This window comes from Mesoplodon densirostris, chromosome 7, assembly GCF_025265405.1.
Source record: "Mesoplodon densirostris isolate mMesDen1 chromosome 7, mMesDen1 primary haplotype, whole genome shotgun sequence".
NCBI classification, from domain to species: Eukaryota; Metazoa; Chordata; class Mammalia; order Artiodactyla; family Ziphiidae; genus Mesoplodon; species Mesoplodon densirostris.
The window spans coordinates 39,736,082-39,751,812 of NC_082667.1; the positions used below are offsets into that span (position 1 = coordinate 39,736,082).

The following is a 15,731-nucleotide window of genomic DNA, read 5'->3' on the forward strand; positions in this document are numbered from 1 at the left end:
TATCACTGTACATCGTCACCATTAACTTGCCTCTGAAAAACAATCTTTAATAATTTGGTAAGAAAATTATTGTGAAAAATTTTGGTGAAAAACTGTAGCTCAAGTTTTAATTTATACTTCTTAAATTACAACTAAGATTGACTTTTTCTTCTTCACTGAATGCTAGCCATTTGTATTGGTTCATATCCTTTGCCCTTTTTTCTCTAATATGGTTCTAGTGTTTTTTCTCATCTACTTACATGAAGCTTTTATATATTATGTGACTATTTCGCATATTTTACACAGTATAAGAACATTTTACAAATTGCTCATGTGAATATTTTACATGTTAAACCCTTTGTTTAATCAGTTCATAGTTTCATCCAAGTTTGCCATTTCTTAGTTTATATTTAATTTTCATTTTAAATTGTTTTGGCATATATTTCATTTTAATATATTAAAATGTTGAGTGGGTCTTTTCCTTTGTAATGCCTTTCATGGCCTTTATGCTTAGAAAGTTAGAAAGTTATTTGCCCATCCACAGACAGATAAATATTATGTTATGGGGTTTTTCCTTTTTATATGTTAATTTTACTTTTAATTTGGATTTTAATTATACCTTTAATTCTAACTGGAGTTTTTGGGTTTATTAACTTTTTTATAGTTTTGTGAGTATGATATGAGGAATAAGGGAGATGTAAGTATGGTTCTTAGTGCTAGTTTTTTGTGTTCCTCTCTATTAGTTTATAGGAGGTTTTCTTTGTCTCAGTGCTCTAAAATTTCTTCCATCTCAAAATTCTGGTTGTTTAGTTTAATGAAAACTTTTTAGTTCCTTCTTTGACAACTTCCTCTAGTTTTTCCCTCTGTACATTATCTTTTGTATTTGGATATCAGACCTCATGAACACGACCTCCAATTTTGTGTCTTTTCTTTTTCAAAATTTCTATCCCTTTATCACTATGATTTATCTTCTGAAATTTTCTCTCATCCTTATCTTGTAAACCTACTCCTATTGTCTTTTTCATTTCTCCTATCAAACTTTTAATATTTAACAGCTCATTTCTGTCCCCTCAGCTTTTTCAAGTGTATATAGCTTCCTTATCTGCCCCCCACCATGGTCCTATTTTTATTTCACAGGTGCACTTATTTCTTCTCTCAGAAAATACTAAAACCTGGACCCATATTGAGAACAAGTTTCATGTAACAATTCTTATTCTTAAAATTGACATTGCAATCTAGTATTTCTGTTGTGTTCTATTTTGTTCCCCTTTAAAAAATATGTTTCTGGGAACCCACAAATTTGTTTCTATGATCCACTAATGGCTCATGTCCTGCAGTTTGGAAAGAAATATTATATAAACCATGGTGAAGCTTTTGATCTTTCAATGGCGGAGACACAAGCACATTTGTTTTCTGGGCAGAAATGGACAGACTGGAGTGGCCCAGAATGAATGAAGGAAAACATTTATAAAGATCCAGATGAGAGATGGTAGCTTGGACTGGGGTGGTGGTAGAGACAGAAGCCCAGTGCCTACTAGGGTGCCTTCACTCACATCTTATTATTTAATCTTACTTCCTCAGTGTGCCACATGGGGAACTGGACCAGAGCATTCAGATGCTTGTCCAAGATGGCATAATCAGTGAGTCCTGAGCCGGATTTGAGCCAGGCCCGTCTGCTTCCTAAGCCTGGCCTTTCCTCTAAGTCACAGCAAATCCATGAGGTCAGCCTGTAAAATAGAAGGGAAAACGTCAGAAGAGCACATTTTGGAGCTTAAGAACCAATTCCTTGGAGACTTCAGTACCTGAAAACGTTGACTATGTTTGGCCCCTGAAATGAAACCTAAATTTATTGCTTAATTAAAAAAACAAAAAAAAGGTGTATACAGTGTGATGTCACAGTAACAACCTGGCTTGGAGTCCCCTTTGATCTGGAGTTGATGACCCTGGTCATGTGGTACTTGTCCCTCAGCCAGGTCATCCTTACCCTTGTACACCTCTGCCATGTCCTCCATGCGAGGCTGTGAGGATTAGGGTTTTCATGGGATTTTTTAATATTTATGTTACTACCTAGGATTATACATGGTCCCCAATGTCTATTCATGTTGTCAGCTCTAAACACAATTAAACAACGAGAAATCAATCCCTCTCTTTCTCATGTTCTTTATACATGCTCTATTATGCTATTTGTCATGTAAGGGTATTAATCGTTCCTCTGTCTTCTCTACTAGATCATGTACTTTGGGGAACAGGGTGGTTCCTTCTTAGTCTCTGGGTCCCATTGGCTACCACAGGGCCTGCTGTAATAGATGTCAAATTTGATAATTATGTTGTGTTTGAAAAAATGCTGAATATATAAAGAAATTCTCTGTTTTTATGACTAAAGCATTTGTATGATTTTAATTCACTGTTTTTAAAACTTTCTTGATCCCCGCCCCCCCCCCTTTGATAAGCATATCTACCTCTTCCACTACTCCCCCATCCCCTTTGGCAAATTCTAGTTTTTCCTCAGAACCCTGTCAGTGACCAACATGCACATAACACAGAACATTTGCACATCCCACAGCCAGGCTGATTTTGCGTACTTTAGTTCCTTTTAGTTTATAGTACAAACAAGAAAGCTTCTTTTTGTTTGCCTGCTTTCCAAAGAGATGTTATATGATGATATTGAGTTTACTTTTGCAAATTACAAATGTCCTCACCCCAAGATTTTAGAACACAGTACGTCATGGGAGTACCTTGATCTAATTAAAGTTTTTACTGACAGCTCATTCTAGGGGAAGCCTGTCTTTCCCAGCATCTTTATGAACGATAATTCGCTGTCTCCATTTGATCACCTCTGTTCCATTTTCTTTGTCACTGACTCCTTTCTCCTGGGGACAAGGTTTCAAACCAGATCCTCTTAGGCCTCTGCACTCACACCCATGCCAATCCAACATCTGTCAATAGCTGTCAGCAAGGACCTGAAGGGGAAGAATAATGGCTGATGTGCAATAAAATGACATTCTACTTGGGTTTCAGTGGTTTGGTTGATTCTTTACCAAGCTGTTTGAAGAAATGAGTCAAACTAGACCATTCTCCAGCCCTGCAGTCCTCACCACCTCATCTCTCATACCCAGTTTTGAATCCCTTCATCCCCGCCAATCCATTCGGCTGCTGGAGTGACTTCCTACAATAAATCTGATGACATCATCCTACTCTAACATCCCGTCAATCGCTCTCCATATGCCCTAGGATGAAACCCTGCTCCCTACATGACCCCCAACACCACTGAGATCTGATCCCTTCCTCTTGGGCCTAACCTCTGTCCTGTGCCACCGGGCCGTCTATGCTCTGAGCAGTGCTATTCAACTTCTCACATTTTCTACCACAGACAGTGTTCTCTCTTGTCCCTGAGACTTTGCATCATAAAATATTTCCCTTGGCCTGGAATTCTCACCTTGTATTCCCATCCCTTCATCTCTTTCATTTACTTTTTTTTTTTTAAACACAATCCAGCTAAACATTAGGTCCTCAAGTCATCCATCTTCCTAACAAGCATGTCCTCACTCACCCCTTGCCCTCCTCCTGCCCTACGTGATGTTAAGGGCCCTTTCTAATTGTGCCTTTCTTCTTTTGCAGCCTGTGGGACCTTAGTTCGCTGACCAGGGATCGAACACATGGCCCTACAGTGGAAGCATGGAGTCCTTAACCCTTGGACCACCAGGGAATTCCCTGATTGTGCCTATTAATCCCAGTATTTCCCCTGTGTCTAATTGCGACCTTCCCCCTCAGACATATACATAGTGCCTGCTATACAGTAAGTATTCAGTACAGGGAGTAAATAAATGAAGAAAAGAAAGGAAGAAAAACACTTCCATGAAATTTCATTTGGAGTATTTTGGCTCTAGTTCATTCATTCATTTTCAAAATGATTTTAAAACATCTACCATGAGCATTGGCTAGATGCCGAGCATTCAGGGCTGAACGAGGTTAGACTGGGTCCCTGCTCTCATGCCAGCACCTTGCAGGGCTCCATGGGTAACCAGAAAAGAAAGCAGAGGTTAACTGATGCTCTGCCTTAGACAGGGAAGGGCAACGCTGGGGAACTTTCACTCCTCGAGTGAGTTCTGTAACATAGACTTCATGCTGTGTCACCTCTAGCCCAGGGCAAGACAGATACAGAACTTTGTACCACAGAACTTGAAGTAGGTAGAGAAGACAGACACACAGACAGACAAGGAGTTCCGATACAGTGTGAGAAGTGCTCTTTAAGAGAGCTATGTGCTATGAGGACAGAGAAGGGTCGCTGAAGCTAATCTGGGGAGAAGTAGCTCTGGAAAGACAGTAGCAATGGTGTAAAATCATGCTTAATGTTGAGATATGTTGAAACTGTGGCTTGTAAACTAGAATAATGGTTAAATTTCTAGGTCCCTGAAGCTACTTCTTGGTCACTCCTCTCTGTTGATTGTCAAACACTTGTATGAAATTGACAGGCAGTGAGGAAATTAACCCCATTTGCATTATGAGGGGCATCCATAACTGATTTGCATCCATAACTGATGCTTTTTTAAATCTTAGAGGAGTCCCAAGACCCGAACTCCAACCTCTACAAGTTACGTTTAAGTACAGGTACTAATGTCCATCTTGCAACTTTGGGTCCTAAGTAATAATGATAATAGGTAATATTTATTTAGCACAAATTATGTTTGCCCTGATCTGAACTTGTTATGTGCAAACTCTAACAGAGGTGCAATGTGGCTAAGAGCTCATTTTGCCTAAACTGGCAAGTGGAGAGCCATTGAAACCTTATTTGTTGAAAGACTACTAAACAATTTGGTGTAGGAGTCTGAATAAACGCTGGGTCCTCTGGCTCTTGACTGATTGTGAAATCTTTACCTTGCCTTTATAACACTGTAACAAGGATGAATAGGACAAGGAGTGAAATTTGCAAATGGGTATGTGTGACCTTTTTTGCAAACATGCAGTAGATTATGAGCAAAAAAAAAAAAAAAAAAAAAAAGATCAGTTTTCTACCAGTAAAAATAATTGGCAGTTTCTTACAAAACTAAATATGGTCTCACCATACAATCCAGCAATCACACTCTTTGGTATTTACTCAGATGAGCTGAAAACTTACATCCACACCAAAACCTGCACACAAATGTTTATAGTAGTTGTATTCATAATTGCAGAAAAAATTGTAAGCAAGCAAGATGTCCTTCAGCACATGAGTGAATAAATAAAGGGTCATACATCACACAATGGAATATTATTCACGAATACAAGGAAATGAGCTATAAAACCACTAAATGTGGTGGAAACTTAAAGGCATATTACTACCTGAAAGAAGTCATCTGGAAAAGACAAAACTATGGAAGCAGTAAAATGATCAGTGGTTGTCAGGGGGTGAGGGGGGATGATTAGGCAGAGCACAGAGGATTTTTAGACAATGAAACTACTCTGTATGGTATTATAAGTGTAGATACATGTCATTATACATTGGTCAAATCCATAGACTGTACAACACCAAGAGTGAACCATAAATTAAACTAAGGACTCTGGGTGACAATGAGGTGTCAGTGCATGTTCATCGATTGTAAAAAATGTTCCTTTCTGGTGTGGTTGCTGGTGGAGGAGCCTGTGAAGGAGAATGTGGGAATCCTCTGTATTTTCCACTTAGTTTTGTTGTGAAGTACTCTGAAAAAATAAAGTCTATTATTATTATTATTTATTTATTTGTTTTTTTTGGCGTTACTTGGGCCTTCCACTGCTGTGGCCTCTTCCGTTGCGGAGCACAGGCTCCGGACGCACAGGCTCACCGGCCATGGCTCACGGGCCCAGCCGCTCTGCAGCATGTGGGATCTTCCCAGACCGGGGCACGAACCCGCGTCCCCTGCATCGGCAGGCGGACTCCCAACCACTGCACCACCAGGGAAGCCCAAGTCTATTATTTAAAAGAAAAGTAACGTGTAAGACTGGGGGTGGTGAGGAAAACAACAGTAGAACTGACCATCAGAGAAAGAATACGAGTGGATATCCTAGGCATTGGGCTGGCCCTAGAGGCCACGAGAGTGTATGAATGCACATCAAATTAACTGAGCACCTCTTACATGCCTGTCACATTTACATCCCCAGTACCTTCACAAAACTCTCGCACGGTAATTCTGGCTCAGAGGAAAATCAATGACTTTTGTGCTGAAGTTCCCACGACTAGAAAGTAGCAAAGCGCAGGTTTGAATGCCATTTCTGCTGACTCTAAGTCCAGTTCTCACCTCTAAGTAACTGCTGGAAATGTCAAAGCGGTGACTACGGAAAAGTTTGCTTTACGAAAGACATCATGCTTCAGATTCAACTTTGCACTTACACATACAGAGTGGGTCCATGGATGGACTGAGTTTGTGGATGGAGGGAAAACACAAACCACATCAACAGCATCACATTTATTTACTTCACCATTAAAAGAAAAATAAGAGGCTGCACGGGAGGTGATAGGGAAGGAGAACTGAATAGAGAATCGTTATTACTCTCCAGAGTAATAGCCTTTCTGGAATTTCCCATACCAAGGACAAAACTTCATAATGGACAGAGTGAGCTTCCCCTGGGGGTCACCCTCTCTGTCATGATGAGGAAGGAAAGCTTCCTATTTCCTTGTTGCTCCAAGAAAACAAAGTCTCCATTCCATATGGCTTCAGGAAAACAGAAGACACACACACACACACACACACACACAATTTCAGTTCCTTACAAAGCTCTGGTCTTAACGTTACTACTCTAATCCCCAACTCCCTTCCCAGTTGGTAATTATAGGCCCCCTTTAGAGTCCCCACCCAACCACCCATTTTTAATCTCCTAAGGGTGCTCACCTGAAATATCCCTTATTCTGACCCAGATTTTTCCAAAGGTCATGCAGAGCCCTATTCCCAGGCCACTTTGCCATAATCTATCCAGCGCTGGTTGGCGAAATGGATGGCTTCCACGCAGTTGAAGCCATGGTTGAAGCCAGAGTGGTAGCCATAGGGAAACGTCACCATGAACTCTCCAGCCACCTGAGTGACCCGACCGAAGGGGATGCCGTTGTCCTTGAGGACCGTGGGCGAGATGAGAGCCACCTTGTGCCGCAGGAAGGCCTCACAGCCCCGAGAGCTGCCCGGGAAAAGCTCCCTGGCCAGGCATTCCAGGCGCCGGCCGTGCTCCAAGGGCAGCGCGTACCACGTCTTAGGCTCCCCGAAGTGCAGGTAGTTGATGCTGTAAAGGTCCATGTCCTCCGTGTGCCAGGCGAAGGCGGTCTTCCACATGCTGAAGTACAGATAGCGGGTGTTGATGCCTTCGATGACCAGTCCGCGCTCCTGTTCCAGCAGGTCCTGAATGGTTCCCAGGTTTCAGAGTTTTTATCATATAGGGAGCCACTGATTTTTTTTTTTTGAATTTTATTTTATTTATTTTTTTATACAGCAGGTTCTTATTAGTAGTCTATTTTATACGTATTAGTGTATACATGTCAATCCCAATCTCCCAATTCATCCCCCCCACTTCCCTACTTGGTGAAGGAGCCATTGATTTTTAACACCATAATTTGGTAGTAAGTATAAGCGTTTCTTTGAATATTTTAGCTCCGAATTTTCGGAATCCACCTATGCCTCAATCTGATACTTTTAGCTTTTTCCTAAAACTGGAGATGCTTGCTCACCGCCAGGACTTTTCTTTTCCGGTATTTAGTTATCACACCTCCTTCCCCCTCGCCCCCTGTTGGACGGACTGGCTATTACAATGGTATCAGGCGTCCGATTTTCCATTTCTTAACGGGGCCTGTTCTGTGCGAGTCTTTGGATTCCATGTAAGCAATATATTTGTGAAATAATTTTTTTTCACGACTGGACGAAATGTCATTATTGTAAAATTTAGGTTCTAGATGGCATGTTCCTCAGATGCTATGGTTTTAAATTAATAAGCCTCAAACTCCCAAATCCCAAGGTCTGTTCTGGATATAGCTGAAGTTGCTGGAGATACACATGAATCATTATCATATAAAACATAAGTATTAACTACTACAACGGTATAACCTCTCATATATGTCACTGACCACCAACAATTGTCACCTGAACTCTAAGCAACTACAATTTTAAAAATATCTCCCAGCTTTCCAGTTCATTCAGGCACCGAATCTTAGATTCAGCAGTTTCTCGCAAAAGGAAATGCGATTTCAGTAGCTGAGACATGGAAGCAACCTATATTGTCCATCGACAGAAGAAAGGATAAAGAAGATGAGGTACATATATACAATGGAACATTAGTTACTCAGCCATTAAAAAGAATGAAATAATGCCATTTGCAGCAACATGGATGGACCTAGAGATTCATACCAAGTGAAGTAAATCAGACAAAGATAAATATTGTATGATACCTCTTTTAAAAAATGGACCCAAATGAACTCATTTACAAAATAGAAACAGAGTTAGAGAATGAACTTACGGTTACCAGGAGGGAAGGGTGGAGAGGAGGGATAGGGAGTTTGGGCTTGACATGTACACACTGCTATATTTAAAATGGATAACCAACAAAGACCTAGTATATAGCACCGGGAACTGTGCTCAATAATATGTAATGACCTGAATGGGAAAAGAATTTGTAAAAGAGTGGATACATGTATAAGTATAACTGAATCACTTTGCTGTACACCCGAAATTAACACAACATTGTTAATCAACTATATTCCAAAATAAAATAAAAAGTTTTAAAAAATTAGTGAAGATTTATATTATGGATATGATTGAGGGAATAATTTTATTCAGTCGGCTCTGATATAATTCCATTGTCTGAAGACCAATCATGGACTCCAAAATGTTCTTTTCCACTACGAGTAAACTCAGTTTGTTATCATCTCACTAAAGGAAACTATTTTGAGTGAAACTATTTCTTTGAAACCTGAACATGAAAAGATAAATTTGATAAAATTTTTAAACATTTAATCACCAAAATAAAAAGTAAAAATTAAAAAAATGTTAACTCCATCTCAAATGTAAATAGTTCTTGCCTTAATCTCTTTTACATATTCTTTTTTAAATAAGAAACAAGAGTGGAGAAGTAAACAGGCAATTGTCTAATAATGTGAAATCCTAACTTCACATGAACATTTTTCAAGATCCAGAAATATGCTTTCCCCTTTGGACTCAACCTCAAAATGAAGCAGCATGGACTGATGGTCTAGTTCTATGTGTCCCATCAAAAACTGAATTCACTCAGCACCATTCCTTTCCAATCCCTCAACACCCTCCAAAATCATTGATGTCCAACTCTGGTCCATTCCTTCAGTTTCCCATAAAATGAAAGTATTTTGCCTGATACAAACCTGTGTTTAAAACTTTTAGCTTGACAACATAACATATCACCCATGAGACAATAACTATGTATTACATATATATTTATATATTTATGTATAAATAATACATATATTAGTTACACATATATATTCTTTTTTAATCTAGGAGAAATAAGAATTCCATCTCCCAGGGCTTCCCTGGTGGTGCAGTGGTTGAGAATCCGCCTGCCGATGCAGGGGACGCGGGTTCGTGTTCCGGTCCGGGAAGATCCCACATGCCGCGGAGCGGCTAGGCCCGTGAGCCATGGCTGCTGAGCCTGCACGTCCGGAGTCTGTGTTCCGCAACAGGAGAGGCCACAACAGTGAGAGGCCCGTGTACCACAAAAAAATTAAAAATAAAAATAAATAAAAAGGTGTTCCCACAACTGAAAAACAAACGCTTTAAACTTTTAACAGAAAAGCTTCTCCCTTTCTATCAATTTCACACATTTAACAAGAAAAAAAGAATAATTTTTAGTAAGGAGAGAAAAAGATAAGAAACTCTAGCTAGATGATTTAGCTTAATCATTTACTCAAATAAACATGAATTGAGTGACTACTATGCTTAAGGTATCAAAATAGGTTCAATGGGGAATATAAAAATAAATCAAGACTTAGACCTTCCTGAAAAGATGTCTATTTCCATGGGGAAGATAAGTCAAGTACAGAATTAGCATTAATCAATAAGTTGGATTTGAATACTCACCCAAGATTTACAAAACAGTCACCTTAAGTATTTTATTCAACTTTTCTATCATTCTGTGTCTTCATCTATTTAAAGAGAATAATAGTAGTTTCTACCTCATAGGGTGATTCTGTGTATTGTGCTGATCTTGAGGCTTGGTATGGTGCCTGGCATGTTGTCTGTGCTCAGTGATGATAGTGTGTTATAGAAGATCAGAGAGGTCTGGGACAATGAGGGAAACCTTATCAGTAAGTAGCTGCTTAAAAATGAAAGGAGAAATAAAATGGAAGTTCCGGGAAAGGTAGGAAGTTTGAAATAATAAGTAGGTGAAGGTGACCATTGACATAAGCGAGAAAAATATGAAAGTTAGCAAGAGAGTTTTCTTACATTGTTCAGCAAGCTGACCTCTCAGCTTCTTCACCTCCTCCCCTTTTTTAAATCATTTTCCTCTCCACCCCAACTAAGTCACCCTTGTCATCTGACCTTTTCTGAAATTTTGATTTTAGGAATCCTAGTCTTGAACAAACGCTGACTACCCTTTTGCACACAATAGTACCCAACAATTTTTTACCTAATAAAGAATCTCTGAATGTTTGGCCCTTCTTTGGTTCTTTCCATTTACTTTTACTCATTGTATTTATTTATTTATTTACTTACTTACTTACTTATTTATTTATGGCTGTGTTGGTTCTTCATTACTGGGAGCGGGCTTTCTCTAGTTGGGGCAAGTGAGGGCTACTCTTTGTTGTGGTGCACAGGCTTCTCATTGAGGTGGCTTCCCTTGTTGTGGACCACGGGCTCTAGGTGCATGGGCTTCCTTAGTTGTGGCACGTGGACTCAGTAGTTGCAGCTCGTGGGTTCTAGAGCACAGGCTCAGTAGTTGTGGCACACAGGCTCAGTAGTTGTGGCTTGTGGGCTCTAGAGCACAGGCCCAGTAGTTCTGGCACGTGGGCTCAGTAGTTGTGGCACACAGGCTCAGTAGTTGTGGCACACGGGTTCAGCAGTTGTGGCTAGAGGGCTCTAGAGCACAGGCTCAGTAGTTGTGGCACACAGGCTTAGTTGCTCCATGTGGGGTCTTCCCGGACCAGGGCTCGAACCCATGTCCCCTGCATTTGGCAGGCTGATTCTTAACCACTGCGCCACCAGGGAAGCCCTATTTTTACTCATTTTAGATGGACAAAAAAGTTCTGACTGAGTTCTGCTTCAATTCCCTCGGCATCTTTTTTTTTTTTTCTTTTTTTTGCGGTACACGGGCCTCTCACTGTTGTGGCCTCTCCCATTGCGGAGCACTGGCTCCGGACGCGCAGGCTCAGCAGCCGTGGCTCACAGGCCCAGCTGCTCCACGGCATGTGGGAGCATCTTCCCGGACCGGGGCACAAACCCGTGTCCCCTGCATCGGCAGGCGGATTCTCAACCACTGCGCCACCAGGGAAGCCCCCCCCCCAGCATCTTGATTTAGGAAAATTAATTCTGCCTCCTCAATGCAGAAATGCTTTTCACCATTGGTAAAATATCCCAAGAAGTAAAATGTGGGCAGCACTGAGCCCTGCTAGGGTGAAGAGTAAGAGAAAAAAGATAGGTATAAATAGCCTCTTGGTTGGGTTTTCCAGGAACCAGGGTTTTCACAACCATCAAAAAAAGTAAATTTTGTCTCTTCCTTTCCATCACTTACAGCTGTAATATTTTGCATTGCTTAATACCTCTAATTCTATTTTAATTACTGGCAGAGATGTCACATATGTTTCCCTCTTAAGTAAATTGCTGACTTTTGGAATAAAATATTTAACTAGATAAACAGAAAATGTTTTCAGTTTAAGGAAGTATTCATTGATTCCTCTGTGGGGGCATGTTTTTTTGGGTTTTTTTGTTGTTGTTTTTGGGGGGGCATGTTTTAAACAGAACTGAGCATTGAATTCTATCATATGTCCATCAGCATCTATGAAAATGATCATATAACTTTTCTTCTTGGATCTACTAATAAGTCACTTTACTAGGTTTCCTTATTTTAAGCCATCATTGTTTTCCTACAATAAATATCATTCAGTCATTATGTTATTCTTTTAATGTAGTTAAAATTTTAATTTAAAACTTTTGCATCAAAGATTGGTTCAAGATGGTGGAGTAGAAGGAGTTGCTCTCACTCCCTCTTGTGAGAGCAAGAATCGGAATCACAAATAACTGCTGAACAGTCATCAACAGGAAGACACTGGAACTCACCAAAAAAGATACCGCACATCCAAAGACAATGAAGAAGCCACAGTGAGATGGTAGGAGGGGCACAATCACAATAAAATCAAATCCCATAACTGCTGTGTGGGTGACTTACAACCTAGAGAACACTTATACCACAGAAGTTCACCCACTGGAGTGAAGGTTCTGAGCCCCACATCAGGCTTCCCAACCTGGGGGTCCTCCAACAGGAGGAGGAATTCCTAGAGAATCAGACTTTGAAGGCTAGTGGGCTTTGATTGCAGGACTTCAACAGGACGGGGGGAAACATAGACTCCACTCTTAGAGGGTACACACAAAATAGTGTGTGCATCGGGACCCAGGGGAAGAAGCAGTAACGCCATAGGAGACTGAACCAGACCTACCTGCTAATGTTGGAGGGTCTCCTGCAGAGGCAGGAGGTGGCTGTACAAAATAAAAGATGTAGGCAGAAGGGAGTGGGAACAGGAAGTGATACTAAGCAAAAGAGCGGGTTGGTTATTGCAAGGTTACTTTCCTTTAGGGGATAATTCTGATTTTAAAAATATATTTTAAGGATGTTACCTTTCTTTGCTTTGCAGATACACATTGGGATAACAACTTTAATAAACATCAATAAAGTTAAAAAATCTATGAGACAAAACTAGCGAACAGACCCAAATGGGCAAAGGTCTAGTTTAGGCCATGAGCAGTGGCCTGGGAAGAGGAGGGTGTCAGATTCACAGGCGTGTGATATGAGAAGCTCCTGAGGCTTGCTTGTGGTTGCAGCACTATCCACTGGAAACCACGGTCAGTGACTCAGAGGCCCAGATGAAGCTTGGGGATGGAAGGGGCTCAGCCAGATCCTCAGCATCATCCAGTGTTGCCCCAAATTATTATGGGGACTAGAGGCACACCACTGCAAGGAGGTCCCCTGAGGGTGCCATCAGAAGCGAGCAGTGTCCATACCATCTAAGCCAAGGCAGAAGCCAAAGGCCCGTCAATGTTCAGTTGCGAGATGAGAATACCTGAGAGGTACAACATTCTATGGCAGCTGTCCTCGTGGGAAAGTCCACTTCAGAGGCTGCTGGGAGCCCTGGTTGTCATGGTAGGAGAAAGCATCTGGCAGCTTGGGAAATGGGTCATTTCTAGGAGATAAAGCATCTCCACTGAGGACAGGCCCAGCCCAGCTTGTTGCTTGGCTGGGAGCTTCTGTGGTTTCTGAGGTGGAGGGTCAGATAAAGTCACATTTAGCAAATTCTTCAGTAGTCATGGGCTCACAGATTGAAGACCATCCACTGGTGAGGAATTCCTCCCAGGACTCGAGAGATGCAGGTGCCTCTAGCTTTAGCCCCAGGGGATCACAGTCAAGGGTGCGGGAGACTGGTCTCTGCAGCTGGGACAAGACTCTTAGAGGCATAGGAGTGGTCCAACCTTACAACCTCACAGAAGTTCACGGGGGCCCTGCAGTTCCCAACATCAGGGAACACTCTCAGACTCCCAATGACGTTGGGAGGTATCAAAGGGAGGCTGTCAAGGTAACTGGATGTAATACCCTCCAGAGATGGCAGGCATGGGCCAGGGTGCATCGGATTTTCGGGATCCAATGGAGGACCCAAGAGTTGAAGATCAGGGGCACAACAGCACCCGGAAGCCTTAGAAGGATGCTGGAGCCATGGGCTCAGCAACGCAGGGTTGTCCATCAAGGGATCGCCAGCAAACGGGAGCTGAGCTTCGAAGTCCAGAGATGTGGCCGTTGTGTCTAAGGAGAGACGCCTCTTAGCCCGGGCCCGGACAGTCCGGTCCCGAGTCCCCTCTTCCCGAGGACGACGACGAGGACCGTATCGGCCAGTTAGGTGGAGATTCGCAGCAGATGGACCTGCGGTCAGCAGCGGAGTCAGGCTGGGCGCCGTGGAGCTGTAGGCAGGCACAGCCCCGAACCGGGCAGCAGAGCAAGAACCCCGGGCCGGCGAGGGGGGCTGGGACGCAAGACCCACAGGGGCACGGAAGCGGGTCCCATGGCAGGCGGCCACAGGCGAACGGCGGTGTGAGGGGCTGCGGGACGGACAGTGCCTCTGGTGGAGCGCGGATCCCCTGGGCGCGTGGACCTCCCTCCAGGCGTTCAGGGCCTGGCTGCACGGCGCCGTGGGCTGCATGTGGTCCAGCACGGTCCGGTCCTGCCCGCGTTTCCACAGCTCGTAGCGCTCCGGTTGCAGGATGCGCACGAAGGGGTCCATGGAGAAGGCGACCCGGGCCTCCCCGCAGCTGCACTGCGAGGCCACTTTGCCATAATCGATCCAGCGCGGGGTGGCGAAATTGATGGCTTCCGCGCAGTTGAAGCCATGGTTGAAGCCAGAGTGGTAGCCATAGGGAAACGTCACTATGAACTCTCCAGCCACCTGAGTGACCCGACCGAAGGGGATGCCGTGGTCCCTGAGGACCGTGGGCGAGATGAGCGCCACCTTGTGCCGCAGGAAGGCCTCACAGCCCCGAGAGCTGCCCGGGAAAAGCTCCCTGGCCAGGCGTTCCAGGCGCCGGCCATGCTCCGGGGGCACCGCGTACCACGTCTTAGGCTCCCCGAAGTGCAGGTAGTTGATGCTGTAAAGGTCCATGTCCTCCGTGTGCCAGGCGAAGGCGGTCTTCCACATGCCGAAGTACAGGTAGGGGGTGTTGACGCCTTCGATGACCACTCCGCACTCCTGTTCCAGCAGGTCCTGAATGGTTCCCAGATGGCCAAGGTTCCACTGCTTCATATTTTGATCGAATAAGGAGCCACAGACGTCCGCACCATATACTGGTGAATCATAGAGGCGTGTTTTCCAATATTTTCGCTCCAGATCCTCAAAATCAGAGTAGAATGGAGTCCGGTGTCTTTCACTGTTTGTTAAGCGGCGATACTCGCTCACAGTCATGGCTTTCTTCTTTTTGTGGTGTTGAGTAAACACACCTGCCTGCCCAGTGGTCACCTGCTGGAGGGGAGCGGCTATTAAGATGTCATCGATATCGTCGTACGTCTGTCTGGCTTTCCATCCTTTCGGTGGAATTACCTTGGCTAGGCCAGCTCGGTGTGCACCTTGCGATTCCATGTAAACAATATATTTGTTGAAATCTTCAAATTCTTCCATGGTTGGGTGGAAGATCATAATCTTACAACTTGGGATCTGTCTACCAAAGTGCTTAGACTGCATGGCTGCAATAGAATAAGCAACGGACTCCCAGCTTCTTAGGTATGCTTTGGATACCTGAAAATGCTGGGGAGTAACCTCTTCCCTATACTTTCTTTATTTTGAAAGAAGTTTTGATATATCTGAGAGGCAGGAACTCAGAGCAGAAGTTTATTTTTTTTCTTTTTTTTTTGCAGTACGCGGGCCTCTCACTATTGTGGCCTCTCCCGTTGCGGAGCATAGGTTCTGGGTGCACAAGCTCAGCGGCCATGGCTCACAGGCCCAGCCACTCCGTGGCCTGTGGGATCTTCCTGGGCCAGGGCATGAACTCGTGTCCCCTGCATCGGCAGGAGAACTCTCAACCACTGCGCCACCAGGGAGC

General features: G+C 43.4%; 1 protein-coding gene across 1 annotated transcript; it reads right to left on the reverse strand.

Annotated features, from left to right (window-relative positions):
* Nucleotides 1–13,419: 13,419 nt before the first annotated feature.
* On the reverse strand, nucleotides 13,420–15,373 carry LOC132493648 (lysine-specific demethylase 4D-like). Its single transcript, XM_060104384.1, is given in 2 exon segments — nucleotides 13,420–13,558; nucleotides 13,560–15,373. Coding segments are annotated over 2 exon segments (1,953 nt in total).
* Between the last annotated feature and the right edge of the window lie 358 nt (nucleotides 15,374–15,731).